This window comes from Symphalangus syndactylus, chromosome 11 (genome assembly GCF_028878055.3).
Source record: "Symphalangus syndactylus isolate Jambi chromosome 11, NHGRI_mSymSyn1-v2.1_pri, whole genome shotgun sequence".
In the NCBI taxonomy this organism is placed as follows: domain Eukaryota; kingdom Metazoa; phylum Chordata; class Mammalia; order Primates; family Hylobatidae; genus Symphalangus; species Symphalangus syndactylus.
The window spans coordinates 114,706,966-114,726,715 of NC_072433.2; the positions used below are offsets into that span (position 1 = coordinate 114,706,966).

A 19,750-nucleotide genomic window follows, 5' to 3' on the forward strand; every position below is an offset into this window, starting at 1 on the left:
GTTCTGGATGTAAACATGCCTTGGTTTGAGCACGAAACCACTGTTTCTGTTCCACTTTGAATGAGTTTTCCAGAAAAGATGACTATGTGGTGATTCTTCACCTATTCTCATGCCTGGATCTGATTTGTGAGATGTTTTGAGAGGTTACTGCGGCTTTGTAACCGAGATTTTTTTCTTTGGGAAGTTAACTATCTTTTCCACAGCCATTGTGGTAGCCTAGCAACAAGGGACAGCAGAGCAATAGCAGGGATTCTAAAACTCTAAGAATGATGCCTGTTGACTTCTGTCCCAGGGACAGGGGATCCCAGTGGGCCTGGCTTGAGATGGGACAATGCCATAGCAAGAAATCTTTGATCCCAGAGCCTGACACCCCAGAGAGAAGCAGGTGAGTTCCCAGCTCCTCTCATCCCAAAATAACTCATGGGAATTTCTGGATAAAGTAGCTTTCACTCAGTACTTCAAAGAAAATCTTTCTTTAAAGTCTGGGGAATAACAACAGACAGACTTTTTATCCTTTCCTGGAGAGTGGCCACTGTCTTTGAAAGCTGCTGTCTTCCCAGATCATAGGGCATGGCCTGACACACAGTGGGGGTTCAATAAACATTTCTTGAACAAATAAATTGTCCCTTACTTGGTCTTCTAAAAATCACGCACTCACCCACCCCAGCCATTTTACTGATGTGGGAATGGGGAGGGTATGAAGCCAGCCTTCTTTCAGTTGAAATGAAATGTCATCTTCACTACTCTCTTGCCAAGAGATGCACACACAAAAAGCTGGGTCATTCCTCCTCTACATGTTCCCCACATAAAAACCTAGATCAATGGTGGCTAGAAATATGGAAGTACAGTTCACTTCTCTAATTGATCTGCATTTAATTACTAGAAATTTTGCATGTTGACACCATACTCATTTCCCTTTCAAATGTGGAAATATCTTCCATTTATAATTTTCTTATAAATCTTGAGTGAGAGGTGGCCACATCTCTGTAGCAGGAGCTACATCCCGTAAGGCAGTATCCTTGTGAGATGTTCACACGCAACCATAGTTCTGCTTTTTAAAGTTTTTGTTTGTTTGTTTGTTTTTGAGACAGAGTCTCACTCTGTCATCCAGGCTGGAGTGCAATGGAGCGATCTTGGCTCACTGCAATTTCTGCCTCCCGGGTTCAAGTGATTTCTCCCACTTCAGCCTGCTGAGTAGCTGGGATTACAGGCATCTGCCATCATGCCCAGCTAATTTTTGTATTTTTGTAGAGACAGGGTTTCACCAAGTTGGCCAGGCTGGTCTTGAGCTCCTGACCTCAGGGGACCCGCCCACCTTGGCCTCCCAAAGTGCTGGGATTATAGGCGTGAGTCACTGCATCTGGCCTGCTTCGTTAAGTTTTAAAACGTATTTTCCTTATGTGAATGTGCGATCCTTGTTCTTATTTGCTTTTCATCTTGGGTCTATGGTCTGTGGATGATATGAGAAATTCACGAATCTAAGATTTTATGTAAAATGTTGTTTATTTGTGCAAAGGATTCCATAAGCCTCAAAAATTAAATAATCTATGGGAGGGAGTAAGGCTTTATCCATTTATTAAAGCTAATGAAATTTAGCAAACACTCATTTTCTTTTATTTTCCCAGAACAAAGCAGCTAAAGAGATAACATATCAATATGTATACAATTGGGGAGTTGAACATAAAGTTACCAAATGAAGGGAAAATGCCCTGTGATTAACAACTTTCAAATGAATAGCCCAGTGTACAATCAGCAGAAAAAACAAGTGAAAAGCAGGACTTTGCTCTCTCTGTAAATTATTGTTAGTATTTTTTACTCCTGGTGTATGGAGCTGAGTGTTCTGTGCAGGTAGAAAGCCAGGCTTTTGAGGCAGGAGACAGGGGAGTGTCACGCTATTCTTGTTGATCTGTAGGTGACTTCAGTTCAGCTTCTTCACTTCTAAGGAAGGAACAAACTGGTCCCATGTGTCTTGTTTGCCTTCCCTTCTCCTTTCCCTTCCACTTTTCTCTTCTCATGCCCTTGAGACAGACCTTCTCCACAGTTTACATAAACTGAATGGGAACTTGCTCCTATGTTGTCTAAGTAAGGGAGAGTCAGGCCCTGGATGCAGTTAATCTAAGGAACAAAACAGAATTTTCCCAGGAAATCCTCTCCTATAAAAATTAAGTGCTCCGTAGCTGTATTTCCTAACCAATTTTATTAGAATCATTTAGGCCAGGCGAGGTGGCTCATGCCTATAATCCCAGCCTTTGGGAGGCCGAGGCAGCCGTATCACAAGGTCAGGAGATCGAGACCATTCTGGCTAACACGGCGAAGCCCCATCTCTACTAAACAAAATACAAACAATTAGCTGAGCGTGGTGGCAGGCATCTGTAGTCCCAGCCACTCAGGAGGCTGAGGCAGGAGAATGGCATGAACCCTGGAGGTGGAGCTTGCAGTGAGCCTAGATCGCGACACTGCACTCCAGCCTGGGCGACAGAGCGAGACTCCGTCTAAAATAAATAAATAAATAAATAAATCATTTATTCACCCAGACTAATTGGTGACTAGTCCTCCAATTTGACATAAAGCATGGAGTAAAAAGTTTAGAAAGCAGATAGAAAGACATTTCATTTAAAGGAAAGAAATTTCAATGTTCTTATAACGCACTGAGAAAAATGCCGTATCATTACTCCCTGCCAATAGAAATTTAAAGAAGTTTTTCCAGGTTCCCAATGAACCCTGAAGTAAGAAAACAATGCAATAAAAACAAACTTTATAAACACATTTGTTAATTATATTTTGTCTTTATCTCAAAGCTAATAGGCTTTCTAAAGCTTTCTTCCCCCCTTAATTATTGTACAACATGACTTCTCCTGTGTATGCTGGGTTACCATGGTTACTCTGAGGCCATGACTCATGACCTTTAAATATAATTGTCAGGCAGCCAAAGCTCTCATTTTTAAATCACCAGTTTTGTTTCAGGCATTATTATTTAAAAGTAGTCTCAAATTGTACTTTCTGTGATGCATTTGTGGCACATCTGAGTATGCACATAAGGGTATTGCACTCACATATTTTGTTTTGTTTGGTTTCATTCGGTGACTGAATATGACTTTCTTGCCCAGCATAAAAAACAAAAGAAGCACAGTCCTTGTCCTCTATGAGGGTGTCACTGAGAAATGCAAAACACAGGTAGAGAAATAATCACATACGTCATGAACCATAATAAGGGCTGAAAGAGGTGGATGTCCAAAACCTGTTTGTGGAATACAAAGGCAAGAAATACTTCTGCCTCTTCAGGGAGAGGCAGCATTTGAGTTATGGTGTAAGGAAATGTAAGATTTCAACAAGCAGAGAAGAGAGTATGAGTGTTCTGGCCAGAAGAAACAACTAAGAAAAGGACAAACACACACTCTGGACTATTAGGCCGTACAGTTGAGGGAAAACATCCGTTTGGTGAGTTTCACTGATAGAAGATGAAATTCGTTAGAGTGCTCAGTTTATTAAGATCCTTTAAAGCCATTTGTTGGTTTGTCCAGCAACTGTGATGACCAAGAGTTTGTTTTCCATTTCATGATAAAGAGGTGTTGTCAAGTAGAAAGTACCAAAATACTGTTTTTTTGCTGATTTGGGTGTCGTGCGACAAAAGCAATTACATCTCTTAGAGGCCAAGTGTCTCCTTTCACTAAGTGAGAACTTAATTAATTTTGTTCAGTAGTCACTGATTACCTTGTGAACATTTGTAAATGGTTTCAAATTTTTTGAAAAGTGAGTAAAAGAGAGAAATGTGCACAGAAATATGAAAATAAAACAATGTATTCATGAGGAAGATAGTGGGATAGAAAATAATAAAAGTACCTTGGGATTTGAAAGTAAGGCTTTATTGGCCGGGCGCAGTGGCTCATGCCTGTAATCCCAGCACTTTGGGAAGCCGAGGTGGGTGGATCATGAGGTTAAGAGATTGAGACCATCCTGGCCAACATGGTGAAACCCTGTCTCTACCAAAAATACAAAAATTAGCTAGGTGTGGTGGCATGCACCTGTAATCCCAGTTACTCGGGAGGCTGAGGCAGGAGAATCACTTGAACCCAGGAAGTGGAGGCAGTGAGCCGAGATTGTGCCACTGCACTCCAGCCTGGGCGACAGAGCAAGACTCCATCTCAGAAAAAAAAAAAAAAAAAGTAAGGCTTTATTGATTGGCAACAATAGAAAGGAATCTATTACATCTATGAGGTTTATTAGATAACTCATTTATTTATTCAACAAATATTTGTTGACCATCCTATCCTTCTTCAAGTTGCTGAGGGTAGAGTAACAAAAACAACAGAAAAAAATTCCTATCTTCAAGGAGTTTACATTTTCAGTTGGGAGATGACACAAAAAATATAATAAGTAAGAAAACTATATAGTATGTTAGAATGTGGTAAGTATCACAGAGAAAATAGTATGGTGATGAGGTGAGGGGTTAAATTTTAAATGAGATACATATGGTAGGTCCACTGAGGTGGTGACATTTGAGCAAAGGCAAGAAGGAAGGAAGAGTAAGCCAAGTGGATAGACTTAAAGAAAGTATCCAGGGCCCTTGGATGTGCTGGGAACTGAGTGAAGAAAGTATTTCGGAGAGAGAGTGATGACTCATGTCAAAAGCTGTTAAGGCGAGTTGTGAAAAATAATCACTGGCTATAGGAATGCAGAGATCTCTGGTGAATTGGACAAGTGCAGTTTCTGCGGAGTGGTACTAGTAGTGGTACTAGTCTAATTGCAGTGGCTTTAGCAAAAAAGAAAGAAAACTAGAAGGGAAGGAATTGGAGACAGTGAGAATATCGTTTTGCTGTAACCTGAATAGCAAAAGAGGTCAGTATAATCAAGTGGAAACTAAAGTGGTAAGAAGGCTCTAGACATGATAAATAACAACATGTTTATAAGCTAATGGAAATGATCCAGGAGATAGAGAGAGAAGAGAGAGGGAGAGAGAACAGTGTAGGAGACGAAGAATTCTCTACGTCTGCTGATTCTTAGGAGTTATGCTTTCCTCTCCCCACTTTTTTTTTTTAGTTGAAATACAAGATTGTTCAGGTTTTCAGAACAGATTGTACTGTTCAGACTACTTATTCTCAAGAGAACCTTTAAAGGATATTTTATCTTCCGCGAGTAAAGTTTACATTCCATTATTTTTATTTCTCTTAGAAATGTCCAGAAATTGACATTTGGAGGAAATACTTTAGAAAATTTATTTTAAATGTTACAGTGTAATGATCTATTCATTGTAGGTGCGGGGGTGTGTGTGTGCACATGAGTGCCTGAAATAAAATTTTGGAATTCTAAACATTGACTTTTTTTCAGCATGACATCTGGAAGTTTAGAGTCAGATACACAACAAGAAAACAAAGTATCGGTAAGAAATGAAGTTTGTATGAACTCTTTATTTAAAAAAAATCATTATAGGTAATGAAACTAACTTCTTTAATTAATATTGAGGTTTTCTTGATATTGTTTAGTTTTCACATGTTACTAGTAAAGATTTTAGAAATAAAACGTAGAAAGTTGTTTTCCAAGTAGGCGATTGATGTAAAGTGGAGTGGTGTGGTAACTATGGGATGTTACTGGGGCTTTCGAAAAGTTAGGTGTGATGTGGCACGGCCTTTCTTATTTTGACATGTAATAAATGCCACACTGCTCTCTGTGGCCCTACAATACTATAGACATCCTGGGCTATTTTTGAAGTGTCAGCTTGTGTATGAGGAAATCCTGGAATTCACACATGAATGATACACATTGGGCACAACACAGTATTTGGTTTAGCTAGACTTAGGTTTAAATCACAGTCTATTCCAGATCTATTTATTTTTATTCTCTTTCAAGTCGCTGTGACCCTTGAAGGCTTCTTACACCATGAGCTCCATTATGTCTTGGCAAAGCTGGGTCCTTTCTACCTAAGCACCACTGAGTCTCTCCCTAGGCCTCCAGTGAAACTGTGGGTTGCTGAGAGGTGCTGGAGCTAGGTGATGGGTATACAGAAGATCATTATACCAATTCTCTACTTTTATGTAAGTTTGAGGATTTTTCTTTAAAAAGAAAAAATTAGCTATCTATATTTCCCTTAATCTCCTTTGATTCAGGTTGAAGACCCTCTGGACTCCACCAGAGATATTTCTGGAACAATTTTTTCAGCTCTAATATAGAGGCAGTGTAGTATGGAGAAAAAGTACAGACTAGGAATGGGTGCAGGAAATCAACATGGCACATGGATACATATGTAACAAACCTGCACATTGTGCACATGTACCCTAAAACCCTAAAGTATAATAAAAAAAAAAAAACATAATAAAAAAAAAACATAATAAAAAAAAAGAAAAAGTACAGACTAGGAATCAAGACTTGGGATGAGGCCAAAATTTGCCATCTCCAACCTGTGTGATGATAGCCAAGTCATTTAAACTCTCCAAGCTTTACTTTTCATCTGTAGAATAAAGATAATGAGACTAAACTAGTCTACTTCAAATAATATTTTTGGGATGTGAAAATGGTTAAGTGCCTGAGAGTGTACAGGAGCATGGTTATTCAGAATTGATAGCATTCCACTGGGCTTCCCTGTGGGCCAGGGAACTTTGTTCTTTAATTTCTCTATTTCTTTCTGGATTCAGCAGTTCTGGCCTACCACTCCCTTGCAATCCCAGCATCACTAGCTGTATTAGTTTGTTCTCGCACCACTATAAAGAAATACCTGAGACTGAGTAATTTGTAAAGAAAAGACATTTAATTGGCTTGCGCTTCTGCAGGCTGTACGGGAAGCGTAGTGGCTTCGGCTTCTGCTTCTGGGGAGGCCTTAGGAAGCTTCCAATTATGGCAGAAGGCAAAGGGGTGGCGAGGCATCTCACACAGTGGGAGCAGGAGCGAGCGAGAGAGAGAGAGAGGGCCAATGCTACACACTTTTTAGCAACCAAATCTCCTGAAAACTCACTCACCATCATGAGAACAGCACCAAGGCACCAAGGGGATGGTTCTAAACCATTCATGAGAAACTGCCTCCATGATCCAATCACCTCCCACCAGGCGTCCTCCTCCAACACTGGGAATTATAATTCAACATGAGATTTGGACAGGGACACAGATCGAAACCTTATCACCAGCTAAGAATAATTGATTCTCTTGTGAGTGATATATGTAGAATCTCACTTCTGTACAATTATTTTTGATCATAAAATGTTAACATCTCTCTTCTCAGTGTAGTTCATTTTACCTGGTCCTAGACAAACTGGACATAGCTCTCAAATTTATAATAATTTTCAGAAAGAGAGTTTCTCTTGAAGAAATATTAGCCAAAGGCAAATCAAATTAGTTTGGTTTCAATTAAAAATGTATTTTCTAACTCTAGTGATAATTTAATCTTATGTTGCTTTTTTTTAGCTAAGAAAACCTGATAATGAAGTTTTGCTTCATTTAATGGAGCTGTTTATGATACTGTTGCCCAAAGAGTGTCCCTCACTGGACCATATGAAAACAATTTTTCTCTGGTTGGTGGGGACCCTTGAATCTGGGACATGGGAATCTTCAGGGAACCAATTTCTACTTAACTGCCTTGTCTTCTAAGGAAGCTAATCAACCAGCACCCTAGAGGTAACCCTCTCATGGGCGGTATCTACACTGAAGGACAAGGTGCCAATTACCTACTACCTTTAGGATTTCTGCCAAGGGCTTCAATTAGCTTCCTGGAGTTCAGAATCCATCCCCTTCCAATTTACATTGGGCAAGCTTGGGATCCCTGGGGCTTGAAGGAACTGGTTGTGCTTCAGTTTCTGATTTTTTAAAAAATATTTCTAAAGAAATACATTTAGCTGGAGGCAGTTGGGATTAGAGACCTCAAAGTGGTGGGGATATCCATGATTACTGCTGCCTCCTTCCACAACACAGTCTCTTTAAAGTCATGGAACTCACAGAGCACAGAACTCAGCAGAACGGATTCTGCTGTGAACCATGAGGAACAAAACTGCAGGTGGATCTCAGTTGCCTCTTTTAAATAATTGCTTTTAGTTTTGGTCAAGAAGACAGAGATGAGAAAATCTTTTCATGAAGTTTTCTTGACTACCAAGCAGAATTAACCCCACTCTCTCTGCCTTTGTGTCTTGGTGGTTCTTTATTTGCTTTTACTGCATTATTCTCTGAATCTACTTTGACTTTTGAACTCTGTTGGTAAACTGTGCATTCCTAGAGAAAGGACTGAGCTTTATTAGTCTCTGGGACAAAATTTCAGACATCGAGATGGCTCTCAATCGATATCATTTGAAATAAAACAGACTGAGCTCCAGGCATAGTAGCAGGTGATTGAAATTCCCTGTCCCTCTGAATCCATAGAGCAGCCCATGAGGTTAGTGTCTGGCATCATCATTGTTATATTGATAATTTCTTCCTATTGTTATTATTACCAATTTAGAAATTAAGAAATTGAGATTTGGGGAGATTCAAGGAGCTCCAGATGTTAAGTGATCAAAGAATATGTGTTTACTTTATCGCAGGAACCTGATGGGATAATCCAGTAAGACTTTGTTTAAATCCACTCTCGGGTGCCAGGTAGTCCCCATTTATCTCAACCCTATCTATTCCTTGGGCCTGCTGGAGAATTAGAATGTTATATAAACTATTGCTTTTGCTGCATTTTAACATATTCTGACAGAATAGCTAGTGCATATAAATTATCTCACTTGAAACTGTTTAGGAAATAAAAATTCTACTGCAAGAAGGGTTGGCCTAAATAGGATCAGGACTGCTCACTCTGAACTATTTCTGAGATCTAGACACATAGAAATGAGCAATGTAAAACATATAATGTCATTGGTTATGTGGAGTGGCACATCTAAAAGTAAGACTACAGGTGTTAATTCATTAGCTCTAGAATATATATAAAGTATTTTACTCAGTGTGCAAAACTAGGCTTATTATAAAATCCTGTAAGCCCTTTAGCTTTCAAGTAGTAATTTAGTGATGACTTTATTAAAGAATCACTATTTTAAGTGCCAAAGATATGAAAGCACTTTTTGGTTTTTAATTTGTAAGATCAAATAATAGCCCACTACATAGGAAGTCAGCTTTACAAAGTGACCTTAAAGTAGCTAAAAGATATTATGTTTGATAATTTGGGGAAAGCAAGCAGTGTCTTAGTTGTGTCAAATTATATAAATTCTGTTCTTCTTTTAATACTTAGTGTAATATACTATTAGTTTTGCTGGAAACATACATTTGGTCATATTTCTGGTACCTATAAATTTTAACATTCTAAGATGACTTTCAAAAGATTCTTTCCTTTGATGAGCAAACTTCCAAATCGTTAATGAATCAAGGTTATCAATATATCATTTGTGTTTTAAATAAGTGATTTAAAGGAGATATCACTGTTTATTGTTAAGATGAGAACAATATAAAATTGTACATGTATCTATATTTAAATAAAGATTTGTTGCTGTTCTGGGAAATAGGTTAATTTTTTTACCACTCTAATAGGTAAGAAATTACATCTCAAAACTCTTTGTTTTGCCTCTCCTTTCTTTCTGTCTCTTTCAGCTTTACTAAGGCATAATTGACACATTTAAAGTATACAAGTTGATGAGTTTTGATACCATGTGAAGCTACTACCACAATCAGGATAATGAGCCTATCTACCACCCTCAAAAGTTACTCATGCGCCTTAGGAATTCCCCCACCTGCCTCTCCCCACCTGCCCACAACCCTCAAGCATTTCCTTGTGATTTTTATAAATGAAGACATACAGAATGTACCCTTTTTTACTGCTTTCTTTCACTTAGAAAAATTGTTTTGAAATTTATCCATGTTGTAGTGTGTATCAATAACTCATTTTCATTGCAGAATAGTTTCCCATTTTATTGGAGGTACCAATTTGTTTATCCCTGCTACAGATTGGATATGGTTTGTTTGCCCCCATCAAATCTCATGTTGAACTTTGATCTCCAGTGTTAGAGGGAGTTCTAATGGGAGGTGTTTGGGTCATGGGGGTGGATCCCTCATGAATAGATTAACATCCTCCCTTGGGGGTGAGTTCTCAATAAGCTGATTGTTAAAAAGAGTCTGGCACCTGCCTGCGTTGTCTCCTTGCTTCCTGTCTCACCCTGTGATAATCTGCACATTCTTGGTCCTTCCACCATTAGTGGAAGCAGTCTGAGATCCTCCAGAAACTAAGCAGATGCTGACACCATGCTTCTTGTACAGCCTACAGATCCATCAGCCAAATAAACCTCTTTTCTTTTCAAATTACCCAGCCTCAGATATTCTTTTATAGCAACACACAACAGACTAAGACAATCCTTTGTCTGTTGACTGACATTTAGATTATTTCCAGTTTTAGGCTCTGAAAAATAAGGCTTCTATGAATATTCATGCATGAGTCTTTGTATAGACATATGCTTTCTTTTCTCTTGGGAAAATACACAAGACTGGAATGGTAGAGTCATATGGTAGGTGTACCTATAACTTTTAAAAAACCTGCTAACCTGTTTTCCAAAGTCATTGTATCATTTAACATCCCCACCAGCAATGCATGAAAATTTTAGTTCATCTACATTCTTTGCAACCCTATGAAGGTCAGCCTTTAAAATTTTAGTCATTCTGTGGCTGGGTACAGTGGCTCACGCCTGTAATCCCAGCACTTTGGGAGGCCAAGGTGGGCAGATCACCTGTGGTCGGGAGTTCAAGACCAGCCTGACCAACATGGAGAAACACTGTCTCTACTAAAAATACAAAATTAGCCGGGCATGGTGGTGCATGTCTGTAATCCCAGCTACTCGGGAGACTGAGGCAGGAGAATCACTAGAACCCGGGAGGCGGAGGTTGCGGTGTGCCGAGATCACACCATTGGACTCCAGCCTGGGCAACAACAGAGAAACTCCGTCTCAAAACAACAAAAAAAAATTTAGTCATTCTAATAGGTTTAGTTATAACTCATTGTGGTTTTAATTTGCATTTCCTTAATAGCTAATGGTGTTGAGCAACTTTTCACTTGCTTATTTGCCATCCTTCAATCTTATTTAGTGAAGTATTTATTCAAGCCTTTTGTCCATTTTCAAGTTGTGTTAGTTTCTTATTTGATAATGAGAGTTTAAAAAAATATAATTTGGATGTAAGGAATTTTTCATATATATTTTGCAAGTATTTTCTCCTGTCTGTACTTGGTCTCGTAATTCTCTTAGTAATGTCTGTAGATGAACAGAAGTTTTTCATTTTGATGATATCTAATTTATCAATTTGTATTTTCATGGACCACGCTTTTGACATCTGATCTAAAAAAATCTTTGCCTGAGGTTACAAATATTTCTCCTAATTTTTATTCTAGGAATGTTATACTTTTAGGGATTTTTTCCTGTTGTTTTCATCTTTTAAAAAGTAATTGACACATAATAATTGTACATATTTATGGGGTACAGTGTGATGTTTTAATATGTGTATATAATGTGTAGTGATCAAATTAGGATAATTAGCATATCTATTACCTCAGACATTTATAATTTCTTTGCTAAAAACATTAAAAAACCTCTTTTCTAGCTATTTTGAAATATACAAATGTATTATTGTTAACTGTAGTTACTCTGCTTTGCAGTGGAACACTAGAACTTATTCCTCCTGTCTAGCTATAACTTTGTATTTATCCCCCTATACCACCATCTCCCCAATCTTCTTCAGCCTTGGGTAACCCCTATTTTACTCTCTCTTTCTATGAAATCGATTTTTTTAGATTCCACATATAAGTAAGATTATGCAGTATTTGTCTTTCTGTGTCTGGCTTATTTCACTTATCATGATGTCCTCCAGGTCTACCTATGTTACTGCAAATGACACAATTTCAGTCTTTTTTGTGGCTGAATGGTATTCTGTTGCGTAAATAGATCACATTTTCTTTAGTCACTCATCCATTGATGGATACTTAGTTGGACTTAATATCTTTGCTATTGTGAATAGTGCTGCAATAAACGTGAGTGTGCAGATATCTCTTTGACATACTAATTTCATTTCCTTTGGATATAGACCAAGTAGTGGGGCTATTGGATCACAGGGTAGTTTATTTATTTATTTATTTTTAGACAGAATCTCACTCTGTCACCCAGGCTAGAGTGCAGTGGTGTAGTCTTGGCACACTGCAACCTCTGCCTCCCAGATTCAAGTGATTCTCCTGCCTTAGCCTCCTGAGTACCTGGGACTACAGGCACATGCCACCACGCCTGGATAACTTTTGTACTTTTTTTTAAGTAGAGATAGGGTTTCAACTCCTTACCTCAAGTGATCCATCTGCCTTGGCTTCCCAAAGTGCTGGGATTACAGGCATGAGCCACTGCGCCTGGCCAGTCGTTCTATTTTTAATTTTTAAGGCACCTCCCTACTCTTTTCCACATTGGTTGTACTAATTTGCATTCTCACCAACAATATGTAAGAATCTCCCATTCTCCCTGCTCTCACCAGCATTCATTATTTTTTGTCTTTTCAATAATATTCATTCTAACTAGGGTGAGATGATATCTTATTGTGGTTTTGATTTGCATTTTCCCAATTAGTGAAGTTGAGCATTTAAAAAATATACGTGTTGGCAATTTGTCTTTTGAGAAATGTCTATTTAGGTATTTTGCCCATTTATAATCAGATTATTAGGTTTTTTTTGCTATTGAGTTGTTAAGGATCCTTATATATTCTGGTTATTAACGCCTTGTCAGATGCATACTTTGTGAATATTTTCTCCCGTTCTGTGGGTTGTTTCTTCACTATATTGATTACTTCCTTTGCAATACAGAAGCTTTTCAAATTGATGCAGTCCCATTTGTCTAATTTTGCTTTTGTTACATGTGCTTTTGAGATCTTATTCAAAAAATCCTCACCCATACCAATCTCACAAAGCGCTTTCCCTATATTTTATTCCAGTGGTTTCATAGTTTCAGGTTTACATTTAAGTCTTTAATCCATTTTGAGTTGATTTCTGTAAGTTGGAAGAGATAGGAGACTAGTTTCATTCTTCTGCATGTGGATGTCCAGTTTTTCCAGCACCATTTATTGAAGAGACAGTCTTTTCTTCAGTATGTATTATTGGCAACTTTGTTGAAGCTCAGTTGGCTGTTAATGTGTGGATTTCTGTATTTTATGCCAGTGGCATGCTGTTTTGTTTACGATTGCTTTGCAGTATATTTGGAAGTAAGGTAGTATGCCTCTAGCTTGGTTTTATTTGATCAAGATTGCTTTGGCTATTTGGAGTCTTTTTTGGTTCCATACCAATTTTGGGATTGTTTTTTTCTATTTCTGTGAAGGATACCATTGGCATTTTGATAGGGATTGCATTTAATCTGTAAATTTCTTTGGATAGTGAAGACATTTTAACAATATTAATATATGTCTATGAACATGAGAAATCTTTCCATTTATTTGTTTACCCATTTCTTTCATCAATGTTTTGTAGTTTTTATTGTAAAGATCTGTTTTTGTGTAAAGTCTTTGAAGTTTCATACACAAAAGATCATGTCATCTGTAAACAGGAACAATCTGATTTCCTCCTTTACAGTTTGAAGGCCCTGCGTTTCTTTCTACTGCCTAATTGCTCTGGCTAGGGCTTCCAGTACTATGTTGAACAAAATTAGTAAAAGTGGGCATCCTTGTCTTGTGATTTTAGTAAAAATGTTTTCAACATTTCTCCATTCAGTATGATATTAGATATGGCTTTGTCATATATGGTCTTTATTGTGCTGAGGCACATTCCTTCTATACCAAATTTGTTGAGAGTTTTTATCATGAAGGGATGTTGCATTTCATCAAATGCTTTTTTTTTTTTTGTATCTGTTGAAATGATCATATGTTTTTGGCCTTCATTCTGTTGATGTAATGAGTAATGTTTATTGATTTGTGAATGTTGAACTCTCCTTGTATCCCTGGTATGAATCTCACTTAATCATGATGAATAGTCTTTTTGATGTGCTATTGGATTGGATTTGCTAGCATTTTGTTGAGGATTTTTGCCTCTGTGTTCATCAGGAATACTGGCCTGTAGTTTTCTTGTTTGTTGTGTCCTTGCCTGGTTTTGTATCAGGGTAATGCTCACTTCATAGACTGAGTTAGGAAGAATTCTCTTCACTTCAATTGTTTGGAATAGTTTAAGAAGAATTGATATTAGTTCTTCTTTAAATGTTTGGTAGATTTCAGCAGTGAAGCTGTCAGGTCCTGAGCTTTTCTTTGATGGGAGATTTTTATTACTGATTCCATCTTGTTATTTGTTATTGGTCAGTCCAGGTTTACTATTTCTTCATGTTTTATTCTTGATAGGTTGTATGTGTCCAGGAAGTTTCTCTTTTTATATTTAGGTCTATAATCTCTCTAGAAATTTCCCTCAGCTGAGGGAGCTCCAATTTACTACAATTACCTGCCCCACCTCCTTCTTCATAGGATTAACCTTCATTCAATGACTTCTGATGCAGGGCCATAAGATGTGACCTCCTTGCTTTGATTGGGAACAGTTCTGAAGGGCTATCCCAGCTCCATATCTCCCCTTGGAATTGGCTGAAGCCTCTGTTGTATTTTTCCTTGTTTCCTTATTTTATAGGGGCCATCTCCAATAAGACTTCTGCAGCCAAATCTCTCTTTCAGACTCTGTTTCCTGGAACCCTAACCTCATACAACCACAAGTACCAGAATAAATCATAACCTAATGAATGAGGTTGTGTGAATAGAAATTAATAAGAAATATTAAACAGCCATAGTGTTATCACTGAAGGCAAGACAAAAAAATATGAATAGAAACTGTCATTGTAACTGACAGCCCTTTAGAGAAATCTTTCTTAATATACATAAGAAATTAAATGAATATCTGCTTGCAAACTTCAGGGAAGTAAAATATTTTATTTAACAAATCATTGCAATGTTCATATATTCAGTTTTAAGAATTTACTTTTTGCCACAAAAGGACACAAATAGTATGTAAATTGAATCTTTATTTCTAGATTCTTCTGCTAAAGGTAAGTAACGTTATTTTCCCAGATCTTATTTATCCACATTATACTCTCCTGTTCCCATTCTCTTCCCTGCCCCTGTGTAACTGTATTCACCCAATTTAAATAGTGTAGCCTAAATTCTCTGCAGAAAAAAAGCTTCTGCAGATTTCGGCTCAAGCAGTGCATAGAAAGGTAGTAGTAATAGTATCCTTGTAATTGGGAATTTTTTTTTTTTGCCTGATATCAAGAAAGATCAAAATTTCAATTAATTTTATTTAATTTGATTATCATCAATTTTTTGAACGTTATCTGCTGCAATTGACTAAATTCTTAATAGTTTATTTACCTTAATAATTTATTTCTCCTTCATAAAAGCTATTAAAGTTGGGAAGCAGAAGGTCTCTAGGGAACTCTCTGGATGGACACTTCACCTGGAAATGCATTTCTGCAATCTGGGCCGCAATGGGTAGGAGGGGGAAAATTGTCATTGTGAGGGTTCTATCCAGAAGTTACACATATAACTTCTGCACTCCTTCATCAGCCAAAGAAGTCACATAGTCCCAAACAACTTCAGGCTTGTGAAGTAAAATCATATTATGTGCCTGGGAAAAGTTTTAGAACTATCTTGTGACCAGAAAATTATAGCAATATAAAGCTAGACAAAAAACAAAAACAAAAACAAAACAGAACAAAACAACAAAAAAAACAGAATTAAACCTAAGAAGGAAGAATTATCTCCAGAAGTTCTCACTTTAATAATAAGTGCTATTTAACTTGAGAGCAGAGGCCATAAAAAAGATCTTAGTGATTTAAAATGAGGTTGGCCAAATATCTGGGAAGTATCGTTTAGAAAATGATCCTTCACAAACAACTGGGCAAGACGACCTATTTCGTTTTTAATTTATATGATAGTACAAATGTATAAGGTCCTGTCTTCATGCATTTTTTAAATTTTTTTAAATGTCAACAGACAAATTTAGAAAACATGTGTCGCTGTAACAGATTGTTTACAGACAGAACGTTTTTCAGAATTTCCCCAAGAGGCACCAGTGGTGCACAGAACCTCTATAAACGGAAGCATTTTAGTGTCTCCAAATTTGTTTCATCAGATACCCATGACATTTTTTTTCTCCATTTGGCTCCTTCAAATGGCAAAAAGTTCCTAACAACTGGCATAATTTGAGGAAAGCATACTAATTTGTGCTGTGTAGTGCTGGCACATTTTATTCCCTATGAGGGTGTTGAGGAGTTTGTATGTATAGAAGGAAGGGAATTTGGTAATGTGAAAAAGGGAGAGAAATATATATCCTTAGAGTTTAAGGGTTACTCTGTACTAACATTTTGAATAAAATCAGATTTTATGTATAACTTGCTCATCCTCTGGAAACTGAATGTTTAGATCAGGGAAGACTGGGCAAGGGGAAGCAAGTTTTGAGGATCATCTTGTTAAAAATATTTAAAAATTTTTAATTGTTATGGGTACACAGTAAGTGTATATATCTACGGGGTACATGAGATGAAATATTTTGATATAGGCATAAATATATAATAATCACAACAGGATAAATGGGTACCCATCACCTCAAGCTTTTATATTTCATTTGTGTTACAAACAATCCAATTATACTCTTTTAGTTATTTTTAAATGTACAATAAGTTATTGTTGACTGTACTCACCCTGTTGTGCTATCAAATACTAGATCTTATTCATTTTCTCTAACTACATTTTTGTACCCATTAACCATCCTCACTTCCATCTTCTGTTAGCCATCCTTCCACTTTTTATCTCCATGGATTCAATTGTTTTAATTTTTAGCTCTTTATCCACAGACCCCTTCCAGCTTCTGTTAGCCATCCTTCCACTTTTTATCTCCATGGATTCAATTGTTTTAATTTTTAGCTCCCCAAAATGAGTGAGAGCATGCAAAGTTTGTCTTTCTTGACAGGTTTATTTCACTTAACATAATGTCCTCCAGTTTCATCCATATTGTTGAAAAGGACGGGATATCATTCTTTTATATGGCTGACTAGTACACCATTGTGTACATCTACCACATTTTCTTTTTTTATTCATCCGTTGATAGACACTTAGACTGCTTCCAAATCCTGGCTATTGTGACTAGTGCTGCAATAAACATGGGAGTGCAGGTATCTCTTCAATATGCTTATTTCCTTTATATATATATATATATATATATATATGGTATATATATATATATATATGGTATATATATATATATATATGGTATATATATATGGTATATATATATGGTATATATATATGGTATATATATATATGGTATATATATATATATGGTATATATATATATATGGTATATATATATATGGTATATATATATGGTATATATATATGGTATATATATATATGGTATATATATATGGTATATATATATATGGTATATATATATGGTATATATATATATATGGTATATATATATGGTATATATATATGGTATATATATATGGTATATATATATGGTATATATATATGGTATATATATATATGGTATATATATGGTATATATATATATGGTATATATATATGGTATATATATATGGTATATATATATGGTATATATATATATGGTATATATATATGGTGTATATATATATGGTATATATATATATATATATGGTATATATATATATATATATATATATGGTATATATATATACACCAAGCAGTGGGATTGCTGAATCATGTGGTAGCTCTATTTTTAGTTTTCTTGAGAAACCTCCTGTATTAGTCCATTCTCACACTGCTCTAAAGAACTACCTGAGACTGGGTAATTTATAAAGAAAAGAGGATGAACTGGCTCAGGGTTCTGCTCATGGTTCTACAGAAATCATGGCTGGGAGGCCTCAGAAAACTTATAATCATGGTGGAAGTTGAAGAAGAAGGAGGCACGTCTCGCATGGCCAGACCAGGAGGAAGAGAGAGAGAGGGGAGGTGACATATGCTTTTTAAACAACCAGATCTCATGAGAACTCACTCATTATCATGAGAACAGCAAGGGGGATGTCCACCCCACTGATCCAATAGTCTCCCACCAGACTCTTCCTCCAACATTGGGGATCACAATTCAACATGAGATTTGTGCTGGGACACAAACTCAGACCATATCATTTCACCCTCACCCTCCCAAATCTCATGTCCTTCTCACATTGCAAAATACAATCAACCTTTCTCAACAATCTCCCAAGTCTTAAATAATTTCAGCATTAACTCAAAAGTCTACAGTCCGAAGTATCTTCTGAGACAAAATAAGTCCCTTCTGCCTATGAGTATGTAAAATCAAAACCAGTTAGTTACTTCCAAGATACAATGGGGGTACTGGCATTGGGTAAATACTCCTATTCTAAAAGGGAAAAATCAGCCCAAACAAAGGGGCTAAAGGCCCCATGCAAGTCCAAAACTCAGCAGGGCACTCATTCAATCTTAAAGCTCCAAAATGATTTCCTTTGACTCCATGTTTCACATCCTGGCAACACTGATGAAATGGGCAGAATCCCAAGGCCTTGGGTAGCTCTGCCCCTGTGGTTCTGCAGAGGACAGCCCCCATGGCTGCTTTCATGGGCTGGCATTGAGTGTGCCTGCAGCTTTTCCAGGTGCACGATGCAAGCTGTTGGTGGATCTACCATGCTGGGGTCTGGTGGATGGTGGCTCTCTTCAAAGAGCTCCACTAGGCAATGCCCCATTGGGGACTCTGTATGTAGGCTCCAACCCCATATTTCTCCTCCACACTGCCCTAGTAGAGGTTCTCCATGAGGGCTTTGGCCCTGCAGCAGACTTCTGCCTGGACATTCAGGCCTTTCCATACATTCTCTGAATTCTAGGCAGAGGCTCCTAAGCCTCAACTCTCACATTCTGCACCCATAGGCTTAACACCACATGGAAGCCTCCAAGGCTTACAACTTGAACCCTCTGAAACAACAGGGTGAGCTGTATCTTGGGACCTTTAAGATACAGACCTTAAGATGGCTGGGCCTGGAATGGCTATAATGCATGGCGCCATGTCCTGAGGCTGTACAGAGAGCAGCAGGACCTTGGGCCTGGCCACAAAATCATTCTTCCTTCCTTGGCCTCCAGGCCTATGATGGGAGGGGCTGACGTGAAGTTCTCTGAAATGTCTTCGAGGTCTTTTCCCCATTATCTTGACTATCCACATTTGGCTCCTCTTTACATATGCAAATTTCTGTAGCTGGCTTGAATTTCTCCCCAGAAAATGGGTTTTTATTTTCTACTACATGTCTGGGCTGCAAATTTTCCAAACTTTTACACACTGCTTCCCTTTTAGATATTATTTTCAGTTTCAGATCATTTCTTTGCTCATGCATATGACCATATGCTGTTACAACCAGCCAGTGCATATCTTGAATGCTTTGCTGCTTAGAAATTTCTTCCACCAGATACCCTAAATCATCTCTCTCATGTTCAACATTGTACATATTCCCAGAGCAGAGGCAAAATGCCTCCAGCTTCTTTGCTAACACATAAGAAAAGTGACCTTACTCCAGTTCTCAATAAGTTCCTTATCTCCATCTGAGACCACCTCAGCCTGACGTCATTGTCTATATCACTATCAGGATTTTGGTCACAACCATTCAACAAGTCTCTAGGAGTTCCAAACTTTCCTTCATCTTTCTGTCTTGTTCTGAGCCCTCCAAACTCTTCTAACCTATGCCCATTACTGAGTCCCAAAGCTGCTTCCACATTTTCAGGTATCTTTATAGCAATGCCCCACTCCCAGTATCAATTTTCTGTATTAGTCCATTCTCAAATT

The 19,750-nt window shown here is 37.5% G+C and overlaps 1 protein-coding gene across 1 annotated transcript in view; it reads left to right on the forward strand.

Moving 5' to 3' along the window:
- The first annotated feature begins 268 nt into the window (after positions 1 to 268).
- Positions 269 to 19,750, forward strand: part of CCDC192 (coiled-coil domain containing 192) — a 237,253-nt gene continuing 217,771 nt past the window's right edge. Inside the window, exons 1-2 of the mRNA XM_055299209.2 lie at positions 269 to 385; positions 5,326 to 5,377. Of these exons, the coding sequence (XP_055155184.1) occupies positions 270 to 385; positions 5,326 to 5,377 (168 nt within the window). The 5' untranslated portion in view covers position 269. The remainder of the gene's footprint in view (positions 386 to 5,325; positions 5,378 to 19,750) is intronic.